The following is a 15,782-nucleotide window of genomic DNA, read 5'->3' as shown; positions in this document are numbered from 1 at the left end:
CTTTTTTTAAGGGGGGGGGGGGGGGGGGGGTGCTTCTAGTTTGCGCACACACAAGCTTCTTTTCAACATTACTTCTTAACAATTATTTAGGGTTAGGGTTTAGGGTTAGGGGTTAGGGTACATTCACAGTGACATGTACTGTTTATTTAGGGTTAGGGTTTAGGTACATTCGGAGTGACATGTACTGTTTTACGTCTAAAGCTAACATTAAGTAGCCTACTGTGGTCACAGGTTGGAAAAAACACGCTTGCATGCTGCTGAACAAATTGAATGAAAAACATTGTTTCACTTTGCCTGTGTTGTTTGGAGCAGGTGGCAACACATATGTGTGTTTGAGGTTGGTTCTATTGTGTCGTATGCAAGATTGATTTTTTTGCGGAAAGTAAATTTAATCTAAGTTTCAAGGCAATGGCAAATCTGATTCATCACAATGCCGAGTAGGTATCATGCAGTGGTAAATGTGGGATGATTACATAACGTTTTCGTTTAAAAAGTGTACAAGACAAAAGAAGAAGGGTTCTTGAGCTCATTTTTTTTCAACCTAGTCTTGAAGTCTTGAAGTGACCTCACATGGACCCAAAAAAGACACATCACCATGCTAACTATGTCACATGTGAATGTGTGACTGAGTTGATACACACACACACACACACACACACACACACACACACACACACACACACACACACACACACACACACACACACACACACACACAAGTCATCATGTTGCTGTGGCGACGGTGCAATGTTCAGGCAGGAAGCACCGCGTCCGACTGCTAATGTGACATCTCTATGTGTGAAATGCAACATGAAAGCATGACACTTACGGAGATAAAATGTTTTTGCTTTGTAGCTTTAAGTATTTATTACCACCCTTATCTTATCAATATGAATAATAGAAGAAAAAAAATGCATCTTAGTTTTTGTTGTGCCCATACGAATTCTCTTTTTAATAGTAATAGTCTAGAAACCCCTATTCAAACAACATTTTTTAAGACTAAGATTAAGGTTTTCCAAATTTTTTTCACCATTCTGACCTCTATCATTCATATCTTAATTTCAAAAATGCTTTTGTGGGTTAAATAAAAAGAAACACGTAGTTCATGAAACTGTATGTTCTAATATATTTCACATATATTCTAGCAGCCAATTGAATGATTAGATGTCTTACTTAAATAAACAATAATGAGGACCTTAACTTTAGAGAATCGCATAAAAAAAAATCACTAAATCACTACCAACATGAATGTTTAATGTGACCCCGATATGCAAAACATTTGATCTCCATTTGTGAAAGATGGAAATGAAAACGTCCCCTGCACCATTATCATCCTCTTCGTCATCCTCATCATCCCCACCATCATCGTCCTCGTCATAATCAAACAATGAGTGAAAGCAAGCACAGAGCGCCACAATCACATTGAAGCATGTTTATTGAAATGAAATATGCTTTTTAACTTGACTTTTAAAAAACAACAACAAATAAAGAATGATACAAACATTGTATGTACATGAAGTTAAAGCAGAGAACAAGAAGAGGAAGAACACTGGGGTAAATCATTTAAACTGAGTGCAAAGTGTGTGTGTGTGTTTATGTGTGTGTGCGTCTTTGGTTTGCCTGTGCATGTGTCGTCAACACCAACAGCAAATGAGGATCATACAGTGAAACACACACGTAATATAGCGTTCTGTGTTCGAAGGGTGAGACAGTAAAGAAACGAGACTACGATTTAATGCGCGAACGGGCTAACTCTGATTTCACAGCCTTGTGGCACATCTGGCAACTATTATACAAAGTTTTGCCAAATCTTGTCACTCAAGATTATTTTTCAGGCTTTCGTTTGAAACGCAAATGACCTTGAAAGGTCAGTTTGATTTGATCTTGTGGAAACCAGCCACTGAGCTTTTTGGTTTAATTGGCAGCTTGTATCCATGAGACTGGAAGACTCACAGAAAGGCATACAAGTAAAACTAAATAAGGTAAAATAAAGTTCACCCGTTAACGTTATAGTGCATTTTAGGCTCAACCAGAAATCTCACCTGAAAGGGCCAAAATCTTGACCTTTGGAAGAAGAATTGTTTTTATTTTTATTATCTCGACCTGGGATTGTCCGTTATTGTTCTTGTTACACTACTTTTGACAGCCAGTCGTGGACATGAAGCCAAGAACAACGTCTCACTCACACACAGACACACCAAGGACATTAAATAGAACAAGGCACCGTGGGTAATAAAAGAAGGCCAACATTACCCACCGAGAGTCTGTGCAAACATTTTGTCTTTTCGGGAGCTTGACTGATTGTGACAACCATCAACTGAAGGACCTTCCTAACTTTTAAAAAATTTCTTCGACCAAAACATGATGGACGGGTCCAAAACCAATAAAAATCTCTTAAAAATACAAAAACAAATAAACTGAAAACGAAAAAAAAAAGAAAATTAAAGTGAGGGTTTCACAGTGGTGCTCTGTCAAATAGACGCTGAACCGGGATGTCGTCTGCGTGAGAAGTCGACACTCGTAAGGATATGCTGGCAAAAACTCCTTCAATGAACGCAAAAGTGAAAATAAACAAGACAGCAAAGTAAGGCTAGACCCAGGTCAAGTTTTAAATGCGCCCTTATGTAGTTTAAGCAACAAAATGTCTCAGTAGGGTTCCCTTATATGGTCTATTCCGCATCCTTCATGATGTCCATGTGGAGGGTGAACAAAAAAATGAAAGGGAAACCAAAGCAAACGGAAAAAAAAGAAAAAATGAAGATGAACGTGGTGGCAAGGGGACTCTAGGTTCGGTGAGTGCAACTTTGGTCTACGTACTTTCCCGGGGCCAAACTACCACACCCCGTCGGTCCAATAGATGTCCCGCTGGTACATGGGCGCATTTGCATAGTGGCCTACCTGTTTGCTGCTGTATTTGGGCGGGTTGGCCTTGTAGCTGTAATCCGAATATTGGTCGGAGCCTGTGGAGTTGTTGTCACCCGTGCCCACGAAGGTGTTAGTAGCAGGGAGGTCCTGCACCGCCTGGTGCTTCTTAGAGGCTGAGGGCGACTGCGGCTGAAGCTGGATAGATGGCAGCGGTGAGTTAGAGCGATAGTGACGCCCCAGATCGGGGCTACCCGGCGGATAGTTGAGGGGCAGATGTATCCGGGGGCTGTCGCTTACGGCTTCGTTGATGAGGTTGAACTTGAGGCCCTTCTGGAGGCTGGCCTCTTCATCATCTTCCAAAGGTTTGGCTGGTTTGGGAGCTTTGCCTTTCTTGCTCTTTTTGGCCTTGGAGTTTTTGGGTCCCTGCTTGGGGGCATACAGGTCTTTGCTCTCTTTTTTTCCCGCTTGGTAGCCGCTCTTTGCGTCCTTCTGGAGCCTGTGCCGGATGACCACCACGGCCACAATGACCAGGATAACACCGGCGATTCCGGCCAGGCTTCCATACAGGATGTTACTACGCTGCGCCAGGGCATAGTTGGGATCCCCTGCGATGTCCCGGTCCAGGGGGGTGGACAAACTGTGCCACACCAGAGCCTCAATGACTGACACATTGCCCTTGGTGTCATTGACAAAGACATGTACCAGCGCGGTTGTGTGGTGGCGCGGCTTGCCTTTGTCCCGAACCTGAACCACCAGGCGATGCAGCCCGTTGTGCTTGCCAGTGAATTTCTGCGCCAGTGTGATCTCCCCCGTGGTGAGCGAAATATGGAAGAGTCCATAGGGGTTACCCCCAGTGATGGTGTAGTCCAGCTCGGCATTAGGTCCGGAATCAATGTCCTCGGCATCCACTACCGCCACGCGGGTCTCCAATGGGGTGTCAGGGCTCAGGTATGTGTAGGATGAGTTGGCAGGTGTGGTGACATAAGGGGCATTGTCATTGTCGTCCAGTACATTGATGGTGACACCCACATAGGAGGAGCGAGGGGGGTCACCGGCATCCACCGCCTTTAGTCGGAAGGTGTAGGTGCTTTCTTTCTCTCGATCGAAGGAGATGCTGGACAAAATGTTTCCAGTGCCATTCTGGATGACAAACTTGCCATTGTCGGGTTCAACAAACAGCTTTACTCTGGCATTGTCGCCCTTGTCAACGTCTGTAACGGTGACCACCCCCACGGGGTTGAGTGGTGGCATGTTCTCGATGACGGAGAAGCTATAACCGCTCAGCATGAATTTAGGGTCATTGTCGTTTCGGTCCAGGACGTTAATTATCACTGTTGCTGTGCCAGTTTTGCTCGGGACGCCTTTGTCGGCTGCCGCCACACGAAACTCGTAGCGCTCGATCTCCTCACGATCCAACAGGTTCTTTACTCGAATCTGGCCGCTACTGCCGTCAATTTCAAAGAGAGTCGTGGATGAGCGCTCCACAATGCTATAGACCAGCTCAGCATTACTGCCACTGTCAGCATCAGCGGCCTGCACCTGTAGCACCTTGTCACCAGGCTGGTTCCCTTCAGCAAAGTCCACTTCCACAATGGCTGGGGAGAAGATGGGTGTGTTGTCATTCATGTCAGTGACCTGCACTTTTAGGGAGTTGGTGCTAGACAAAGCGGGGTTGCCGGAATCCACTGCCACGATCTCAATCCTGTAATCCTTCACTCGCTCGTAATCCAGCAGCGTGGTGGTTTGCAGGAAGTATTTCCTTTTACGGTCATTGCTGGACTCACCCAAAGGCTGTAACTGGAATGGGACATCGCCGGCTACCACACATGTCACCACCGCATTCTCCCCCTCGTCACGGTCCGACACCTGGACCAACGCCACAGCGGTGCCCACCGGCATGTCCTCTGAGATGTTGGCGATTCCATCCTGGTGAGTTACTAGGCCAATGCCGCGGATCTCGATAGTGGGAGCATTGTCATTCTGGTCCCGGACCTTGACGGTCACCAGGACTTTGGAGCTCTTAGAGTTTGGCCCGCGGTCTTTGGCCACAACGAAGAACTTCAGAATGTTCTCCTCCTCACGGTCCACCATGCCTTTGACATAGATGATTCCCGTGGAACGGTCGATGCGCAGAAGTCTCTGAACTGCCTCGGACATCTGGTGCAAGCTGTAGTCGATCTCACCATTGGTGCCCGTGTCAGCATCGTTGGCACGGACCTGAAAAGACAGACAACATGCGTTTACCCTTTCATGGCTCACCACTTGAGTACCAAAGACAGAACCATGAAAACATTTGAAGACATTACCAAATAAGTAGTATAATAACCCCTAACCAATTACTCAATCCATAAACCATGACAGCTAATTTATTAACCTTCGCCGTATCCATAACTCCACTCCTAACCCTGCTCTTTAGCCTAGCCCACCAACCTTTACTTGAAATTCTAACCCACTAAATTTTACCGTTGACCCTAACCCTAGACTCGACCTCTAACCTAATTTATTAAACCTAACCATACACCTACACAAATATCATCCCTACACCATTAACTCAAAACATAAACCCAAACCCTTTCCTCACTCTTCCTCGCTAATCTCCATCTGTAGCCAATCCCATAATCAGTCAGATCTAACTTTAACCTAAACCCTTTACACCTAAGCCTCGGTTGAAGCCCTAACCCACCAATCTTATACCCTAACCCAAAGAGTAACATATTAACTTTAAACCCAATTCTAAATCTGACCCCCAAACTAACCTACTAACCAATCCACCAAACTCGCACGAATAAATAACCTTAACAAACGCTGACCATAACGATCAAGCAATTTTCAACATAACATTTTACTGGACATGTTTGTTCAACTAAAGAGTCCAATTTAATACAGACTTTCATGACACCAGACACATTAGTCAGATTATTTTCCGTCTTACTCCCTCGCAAAAAGTTATAAAGAGAGACAGCAAGTAGCTAAGATACCGCTAAAAACATTTCCCCTCCGTCCATCTGGGAGCTAGAATCATTGAGACAGGCGGCGGCTCATTGCCCTTTAACGGACACAAATGAATGTTAATGTTCTTCTTCTTAATAGGACGAAAGCACAGGCTCCACTTGGGAACATTAGCAGCGGGAAGGGAGGACCCATCATAGCCGCTGCTTGTGATACGCATTCACTCAGCCAAATAAAGCAAGTTTGATTAGGAAAACAAGAGCTGCTCTGAATGTCCAATTGTCCTGGCACATAATGTTCATTCATCTTTGGAGATCAGAAGAATTGTGTTTTTTTAATACTTTTTTTTCATGGAAAATAATAAGATGGCCACATGAGTGCACATTAAAGTTATTATTTTTAGAATACCCTACACCTGTCATGGATAAATAAAGGTCTTAATCAGACATTAACATGGGAGAACAAACCCTAAGAGAATTTTTAAACACGGTCAGCGTACAAACAACTCAAGGTAGTGCACTTTGATCCTCTAAGGGAGCGTTATGACGGGAGTTATTCAATCCTTAAAAGGTTCTTCACCTTCTAAACATGTTTTCATTCTACCCTGACTGACAAATCCTCCTAAAGCCTAACCCCAAACTATAACACACAAAAATGCACGCATACACACGAGCCTCAATAAATATTTACTGGAAAGCAGTACTTTATACAGACATGCTCAGAAATTCACCTTGGCCAGTGACACTCTTACGTCATTGTAGCAACATAGTATCAGTCTCTTCTTCATTCTGGGGTCTGCCGTGCTCAAAACGAATTGAAACATTATACAAACGTTACGCAGATGAGAAAAGCGCAGGTTCGTAGGCACCCACTGTCTTGACCTACATTAAAACCCTCTGGCGGACTCATGGAATCTAACCCCTACCCTAAACCCGAGCCGTAAGCCATAAACCTTAACGCCTTGCTCCTAACCTTGACCCCTTCATGTCTACCACTACCAAACCTCCTGATCTTGAGCAACCATTAAGCCTACCCCACTAACTTTATCCCTAACCACAAACACTCTTGCTTAAAAGTTGAATCATAACAAGTATGACTGAATGTCCAAGGGTTGTATTGGCACGTACTGTTAAGTTCGATTCATCTTTAACTTTGGAGTTGAAACTGGAAGACGTGAGTGTGTCTTTTCTTTCTTTTTCATGTTAATAAAAAAAAACATTAATTCAGCAGCCGTGTTCTCTTTTAAAGCAACGTCAGGGTGTGAAAGGTTGCTTCGCTCCGCAGAATTCTCGAGGCATTTGTAAGAGCAAGACGGGAGGTTCATCCGACCTCCTAATCAAAATCTTCTTTGCCCCTTGCCGAGTGAAAGCCGACAGTCGGAAGCTGCTGATTCCAGTCGCCAGCGGTTAGCGCGGAAGAAAAGATCATTTCTCCTGCCCATTGATTTGCTTTCCAGGCGGGAAGGCTTTAAGGAGCGCCGCGTTTCGCCGAGCGGCCTGTAAATTATTGACAGCTTGGGGCAGGATTGCCTATCGAGCCGACGAGCAAACGGCCGACAGAAGTGCCGTTTGTCTTCCACGCTAACAATTAACCAACGTGACCCGCTCTGACGCTTTAGCTCACATTTCTTTTTTTAGTCGATTGTCTTCGCTTGACCACTAATAAGGCAACTTGACTTTTTACGTACGCGATTCAACGTCCTGTTACCGGGATTTAGAGATTACGAGTCGTCCGTCATGTATTGATTGTCAGAGAAAAGATGCAGCGGACCTTATCTAAAAACCTCCTATGTCAAATGACTACTACAAGCTTGATGTTGAAAAGGATAACAGCAACTAAGGATCAGAAAATGTCAATGACTGTAAACAATCAATTACAGCCTATTGGATTCATTTAAAGAGAATAAAAAGTCACAATATGGTCCGGATTAAAAAGCACACAAGTAACAAAGAATGAGGTCAATTGCGACTTGTCCTGTTGATCAGGAAAGAGAGAATGCCAAGGAAGCAACGTAAACTCTACAAAAATATATGGATTGCATATACAGAGTAGGCAAAAAGTGTGTTGCCAATTCATAGTCTTGTTTTTGTATCAAACTGTATTCCTTGACATTTCATTTCAAATAAAGCTTGCTACGTTCACATTAAAATCAGTCTAAGGATAGGTGGATTCATTAAACCATTAATTGAATCATATCATAAAATCTACAATCAGATGCATACTTCCATATCTGAAATTAAGATTCAAAATGGTTGGTCATGGAAATGAAACTTTGGGGGCATTATTAATCAAGGTTGGATTGTAATTTATTTTTTTTAATCAACATGTTTCATATTTAGCCGCATTCATTTGAAAAGGTGTTACGTGACAAGCATCGCCTTCAATAATAGCAATACGCCGCATGGATAATCCCTGATTTGCGAGTGACCGCTCACAGTGGAGAGCGAGAGGCGAGGCGGATGAGGAGGTGCGTTTGTTGCAGAATCAGCTAGACAAGTTAAATTAAAAAAAAAAAAGCGCTTCCCAGAAGCCCCAGTTAATGTTTGACTGAGGTCGACATGCAAACAATCGCCTCCTTTACTAGCGCTACGTCACATGCTAACAAGGCTACCTTATGGGTGACTCACATGGAATTTATCACCTTGGCAAATCCTGACTGTCGCAAGTCTGTGACAGCGTGGAAGATAAAACGGGTATGTTCAGTGGCAGAAGTCCAACTTAGGGAGCTGGGACCACTTCCGAGCAAAATTGACAGGTAAAATTACATTCTGACCACTCTGCGGTGTAAAAAAATGCTCTTGTACACCAATTTTGCAGAATCTATAGCCCAAGATGGCTGTGTGAAATCACAATCCCTTCTTCGGCTCTTCTGTGTTGCAAGGAGTTTTACTCCAATCTTTTACATTTCACGCCAGACACTGACCTTGTCACACCTTTAAAACCCCTTTCACGCTGCCCATCAGCGCCATCTTTTCCCCATGTTTCGACGTGAAACATACCGGCACGAAATGGGAAAGAAAGCCACCATTTTTATGTCACTCTTGCTACCACACGGGATTATGTGTTACTGTGCAAAAGGACGAACATGAACAAAGTCAGCGGCTGGAGGCGGACGGGACAGGGACCTTGATTAGACTCTTCCAGGGCCACAATCATCCTCCACAGCTACCCGACATCTACATTTCACCCGTGGTAAGTCTTAAAAGAACGTGAGAAACATGAGGGACTACATCAGAATGTGCGAGGCCTGGAAAGAATGCACAGCATTCGTGGTAAACCGCAAGCTGAACCGTTGTGCACCTTTGAGCCTTTGGAACTCAACAGCCCTATCTTCCCACCGTGACAAAACCTAGCAGGACTTCATCAGTGGTGAAAATAAATGGCAAAAATCTCACTTTTCGTACTGTATTTTTTCAGTTCTACTGACCTGCAGCACCGAGTGTCCCAGTGGGCTGTTCTCCGCCAGTTCAGCATCGTAGTGACTCCTCTCAAACATTGGCGCATTGTCGTTCTGGTCGGTGACGACCACCCTGAGCAGGGCGCTGCTGGCCCTGGGCGGTCGCCCACCGTCCACCACGCGAATGTTTAGGTCGTACGAGTCCTTCTTCTCACGGTCCAGGTTCCCCATGACAACCAGCTGGGGCACCTTCTCGTCCGTGTCCACCGCCACCTGCAGTCCAAAGAGCTGTTCGGCGTCGGGTCCCGTGCTCAGGGAGTATTCGGCCACGCCGTTACTAGCCGCATCACGATCGGTCGCCATGGGGATGGAGAACAGAGCCCCCACGTGGGTGTTCTCAGGGATAGACAGGGTGAGAATGGGTGAGGAGAACTGGGGCGTGTTGTCGTTGGTGTCCAGAACCTCGATGCGGCCCTCGATGAGGCGAGGCCCTGATCCGATGCCTTTCACCATGTCCGTGATGGACACCTCAAACTCCAGGTAACACTTGTCATCATCAAAGAGGTTCCGGCAGTCCCTGAGGCTCTCGCGGTCAATGGGGATCTCGGTGGTGTAGATGTCGCCCGTCTTCCCGTCTACGCGGAGGTAGGGAGAGCCTACCTCCAGCTTGTACAAGTGCCCGCTGTCAGGGAGCCCCTGGTCCGACGCCAGGCTGCCCACCAGGGTGTTGGGCGGTTGCTCCTCGAAGACCCTGTAAAGGATGTTGGTGGGGGTGGCGTTGCAACACGATAGTAGTGCCGCCGCCAGGCAGAGTAGGAAGTGCCGCCTTGGGGTCGCCATTAATCTGGAAGATAAAAAAGTGAAAAACCGTTTACACCGGAGGGTGGAACACAACTTTAACTTTGCGACGTGGTAACGTTGTTTGAGCTGTGTACATGCTACATACAAAGAACAAGTGAGGTTATTGGAGAGCCAAGTGTTCTAATTCTTCTATTTCAAGTCAGCAAAAGAGCAGCAAATGCTCAGCCTGTTGCTGCCGGCCACTCATGTTGCCTCCCTACTGTGTCACAAACACAAACACACACACACACACACACACACACACACACACACACACACACACACACACACACACACACACTCACACACACACACACACACACACACACATGCTTCCATTTGGCTGTGAATGAGTGTGTGTGTTTTCTCTGAGAACCGGTAAATAGTCCACTGATGGCCAAGGCATTTCACACTCACTCGTCACCGTGGAAACGCCACAATCACTCAAATTGTGTCACCTTGTCATCCGGTATGTTACGATGATTATTATGGGGTGTCTAACGTCACAACTGTGAAATGCACGTTTTCAGTACTTTTGACTATTCCTGCTGCTTTTTTGTCGGCGTAAACAGTACATACATGGTGTAACATGATATTCACTCCAAGTATGTTTTTGTCATGTATGACACCCTGTCACTCTGGTTCTATTGCCAAGTGTGGATCTAGTTTGTCTTGTTTCTTTATAACTTGCACTTCTGGAATGTGTGAAGAGAAAAGGATTTGATTGTAATCATCTCTTTGAAGTACGTAATGCTACAATAAGCAATGAGCTAGCTCTTAATTTAAAACAATCTTTCCCAAGATTTCTGTTGTTATTGTATTTATTTATTTATTTATTTTGCTTTGATCCATTCTGAGGAAACATCAATGTGGGAAAATATGAAAAGCAAATAGACACACATATTCAGAGTGCATGTGAATACACACACACACATACACACACGCACGCACATGTCAGCAAAGAGCATGTGAATGCCGCAGCTGGAATTTAGTGAGACATAAAACAAACTTCCCATGAACTCAAAACACAAAAGTCACAAATGTCGCAGCATGCTTGTGTCAAAAAGTTATGCAACACATGAGAGACTTAAAGCTATTTTTGAAACTTGTTATCCTTCAGGGATTCATCACAATTACTAAAGTGATGGAAATGGTGGTCTGGAATAAAACAAACAAAAAGGCTTGTTTGGATTTGAAGATGTTTGCTTGTACTTGTCCTAAAGAATTGGATGAAATTGTTTGACTTCAAATGGTTTTGTTACTTTTACAAACATTTACTTTTTCAAACGTTTTCCAATGTTTGTCGTCTGCAACTTTTAGTGAGGTTTTCCGTGTTTTGCCATGCTATCGGTTGAGCATCGGCATCACGGTATTTTACACAGGTCTAGTAATCATGTCAATGTAGTTTTCTTTGACAAAGCTACTTTGTTGACATGTCAACAAAAGACACAGTGGAAACGTGAGTGTGTGTGTGCATGTGTGTGTGTGTGTGTGTGGGGGGCCCAGCCAGGGCGCATGACAAAAGGGATTACGCTAATGACTCCATTCACATGCTATTGTTTGATGCAGATTAACACACACGCACACACACACGCACGTCTATTGACATACAGCAATCTACGGTACGCAGTTTATTATGTGCTTTACGTGATACGTGTTGAAAATGCGAACTTTTCATGAACTAAAATAAAAGTAAATCCAAAGTCGCGTGACTTTTTCATGTTCAAACCAAACCATCAAGATGGAGAATCAGATTCAAGGTTGACGACATGAGGAAAACAAAACAAAATAAAAATATCACCACTTTTGAAAAGTCACCTGAATGCATCATGCAAAAAAAATAAACAATGGTGGCAGGTGTTAACTTATTGAAAGGACAAAAGTAAATCCAAAGTCATGTGACTTTTTCACACACACACACACACACACACACACACACACACACACACACACACACACACACACACACACACACACACACACACACACACACACACACACACACACACACACACACACACACATATATATATATATATATATATATATATATATATATATATATATATATATATATATATATATATAAAAAACACGTGCTAGGGCAAAGGTTACACTGCATGAAATCATCTTTCATGAGAGATGTAGATGTTTATGAGAGATGGCGTGGACATGTCTACTTCCTGGACATGTATGAGTCACACTCTAGGAGATACTCGACACGTTGCGTTGACAGGTGTCAGGAGGAAAACAATAACCGGATGCACAAACGCGTTTGTGTGAGTGTGTGTCATGAGGTTGCCGGGCTACTTGACAGGAAGTAGGGAAGGAGGTCAAAGTTGAGTAGGCCGCAAACTGTGCGCTGTGCATGTAAATAGTAGTCCCAAGCCAAACCCTCCTTCATTCACGCGCTTCCTTTCCCCTCCCGGCAGAACCGGAGAGACCGGATTCCCCGCCTCTGACTTACACACGCGTGCACGCACACACACACACGCGTGCACACACACGCACACACACACGGATAAACACACTGAAACTCTAAATCCACTTACAAGAGTGTGTGTGTTTCAAAGACAGATAATAAAGGATAACACAAGTTCTTCACGGCCTGGGGATAGCAGCATTAGGACCCAATTATAACTTTCTCATTCTTATCGTTTTTAAAATGACACCCCCTCTTTGAAATAATTCTTATCATTTTTAAAATGACCCCCACCCCCACGAAATAAAAATGTAGCTGTTGAGAGGCTGGAAGTGAATTTGGTGCTTGTGTATCCCAATGAGAATGCACAGTAATAAAAAGCCTGCTTAGCAGTCAATTGAAACTGCTTTAATTCTTATCATTTGTAAATATTTTACCCACACATTGAAATCTAGTTTGAGGGGCCCATTTATATACTCCCAAAAAATGCCCGGGCTTCACAACATGCGTATCCTTCTGGAAATGTTCACATTTATGGGTTTCTCGCTACCATCGTCAAAATCCCCGACATTCACTCAGTACACTTTGTAAATGTTCATTTTTAGCATTTTATTCCTATCCCGTTATTCCTCATCTGTGACAAAATCAACTTAAAACCATGCACAATTTTCCAAACATTTATTTTGGGTGGAAATGTACAAACCTTCGGAACGCTGGCCATGCACCAACTCAAAATCTGCTTAATTTGTATCAGTCAAACATTTTCTTTTGTAAATATCAAGATTATTGGAGGCAACAAAAAGACTTCCCCCTACATCATCTAAATCTACAGGTTAAAACAACCTGATTTTTAGGGGTCTTGGATGTCCCCCACCCCCTAGTAAACCCCCTCCCACCCAAGACCTGTCTGTATGTTCTAAACACGGATACCCAAGGCTTGAGTCTTCAAGTTTTAGGCATCTCATGTGAACCATTTTTGCATTAATTCTAGAACAATTTTGAAGGCTTCAACACACGCCTGAATATCTTTATAGGTCCCAGATACAACCCCGCCCAGGAGACAGCCCCCCCCCCCCACACACAGAGCTTTGAGAACATGTTTCCAGCATGGGTATCCAAAACCACTCAATTTTCATTCATTATCATTTTTAACATTAATCCTACCATGAAATTTGAATAGGCTTGCTCTCAAAAACAGAATTTAACAACACACGTACCCCATACAGACCAGGTCCGAGATATCCCCCCCATCCCTTGGCTTTTAAACTACTCCCGAGCAACCCCCTCCCCCTCCACAAATTAGAAAGCATCTGCGCTTGCTACCAACTAAGCTTCAAATTGCAAAGAAGTCCATCGTGTCAGGAACTCACATATACAGAAGATCGCTGATGATGCAAAGAAAAGGCGCTTTTCAGGTCCCGAGAAAGATGATGAGGATGTGATTGCTTTCATTTGTAATATTTCGAACATTATTCCTTTCCTACATCAGCACCTACCAAAAGTGGATCTGATGGATATCAAATGCAGCATGCATGTTCATTTTTCTTGGATGCAGAGAAATCACACTTTATTTGCTTTTGGGGTCATTTCTAGGCAAAAGGTCCAACTAGGACCCTCTCCATTGGGATTCATTTGTCTCAGCTCGCAAACACTCAAACGGGGAGCGAAGGTGTCGTGACCCGTTTGAGTAAAGCTCGTCAAAAACGAGCTCCGAAAACACAGTCTGTCAAGGAGTTCACAAACTAGAGATCAGACACTTTTTTTTTTTTGTACTAAGAGCGTTGTTGTATATGGAGCCTACCAGAACGCAACCAATTTATGACTGCTGGTGTCAGGCAGGTTCTATTGGATTCTGCAGGACGGCGGTCGATACGGATCAATACTGCGAAAAGTGCAATGAAGGCTGAAATGAACACGCAATTGGTTTTAATCTCGAATTCATTTGGACAACAAGTGTTTCAAATCGCAACAAACATTCTTCAACAACAGAGATCCCGTTCGTTAAACTCATTTTAAAGGTCTTTGAAAGTGAGTCATAGAAACGAACATGGAGAATGTGATGCATGTGAGCAGGTGGCTGTTTTTCCTACCTGGAGCGGGGTGAGCGCTGCGCGGTAGCCTAGTTTGGAGCACTACAGGCTCCGCTTGTCGTCGGTGTCCACTCCGGAACTCGGAGAGAGCAAAAAAAAAAAAAGAAGGAAAAATCGGATAAAAATCCAAACGACTGAAGAGTGAAAAGCAGTTGAAATCCAATGGAGCCAAGAGAATATTCCTCTCTCAATAAAGTCCACTTTTTGCGAGTGAGATACGGATCAGCCGTCTACGCGGCGAAGGTCCGCATCACGTCCGAGGTTCTGCGAGGTGGTGGTGGAGGTTCCGGTTCTTTGGAGTAAGAAGTGTGCAGAGGATGTAAAAAAAAAAATAAGTTTAAAGGAAATGTAAAAAAAAAGAGGATGAAAGGGAAAAAAAGATTATAGAAAGAAAGAAAAAAACTCCTTGATGATGTCAATTTGCAGTGCCGTCCGATGCTGTCCGGTTCCGGTGCGCCTCGGCTCGGTTGCTCGCTGCTTGCTCGCGTGCTGCTAGGCTGCCGCCCGGGTGATGACAAACTGAAGCACAGTCTTGCAAGCTTGCAACTACTCTTTCGCTCGCGCTCTCTCTCTCGTCCTGTGAGTGAATGTCTCTCTATCACAGGGACGGGAGGAGGGAGGATTGGTGTGTGTGCGTGTTGGGGGGGCGGGGGGTCGGCAAACGGTCTGGAAGTTCTTCTATTTTAAATCATTTATATTCAAAATTTCCAGAAAAAAAACATGTTGGAATGGCTGTTTTCATCAAATCAAGAAGCGCTTTAAAAAGCTTTTGTAATTATTTGCTTGTCAACGTCACATATGCACATTCTGACATCAACATCAAACGCCCCACACAGCTTCCCTAACCACCTCCGTATTTATCAATCTTTTCCGACTACAATAAATAAAAAGCATTTATCTTTTGCACTGAAACATTCTCGAGCGGCAGGCAGTGTGCGGCTGTGCCTGTGCGTGCGTCGCGGAGATCCGTGAGGTTGTCATCTGCCGGGCTCTGACCGCCCCCTACAGGCTACCTTTGGGAGGACAAGGCGGGGGGTGGGGGGGGGGGGTTCTCAATAGTTGGTGAAGCTCTGCATAGCCAGCGTCGACTGTATTTGCTAATGTTTGAACAGTTACATGCTCGTTTGAAAGAAGCGGACACAATTGAAATTTCGATTGGGTCACAGGCTTGTGACAAGAGGTCACAGAGGAGAGTTAACGCGGTAGTCAGGAATAGTAA

General features: G+C 44.3%; 1 protein-coding gene across 1 annotated transcript in view; it reads right to left on the bottom strand.

The window, feature by feature from the left end:
- LOC147060446 (protocadherin-1-like) overlaps nucleotides 1-15,107 on the bottom strand; it is a 76,754-nt gene extending 61,647 nt beyond the window's left edge. The window contains exons 1-3 of the mRNA XM_085900255.1: nucleotides 14,564-15,107; nucleotides 9,242-10,055; nucleotides 2,899-5,082 (exon numbers count right to left, since the gene is read on the bottom strand). Of these exons, the coding sequence (XP_085756381.1) occupies nucleotides 2,899-5,082; nucleotides 9,242-10,051 (2,994 nt within the window). The 5' untranslated portion in view covers nucleotides 10,052-10,055; nucleotides 14,564-15,107. The remainder of the gene's footprint in view (nucleotides 1-2,898; nucleotides 5,083-9,241; nucleotides 10,056-14,563) is intronic.
- Nucleotides 15,108-15,782: the final 675 nt, after the last annotated feature.

The sequence above is a fragment of the Syngnathus leptorhynchus genome, chromosome 2 (genome assembly GCF_054491065.1).
Source record: "Syngnathus leptorhynchus isolate UIUO chromosome 2, UIUO_Slep, whole genome shotgun sequence".
NCBI lineage: Eukaryota > Metazoa > Chordata > Actinopteri > Syngnathiformes > Syngnathidae > Syngnathus > Syngnathus leptorhynchus.
This window is presented reverse-complemented; position numbering and strand designations above follow the sequence as displayed.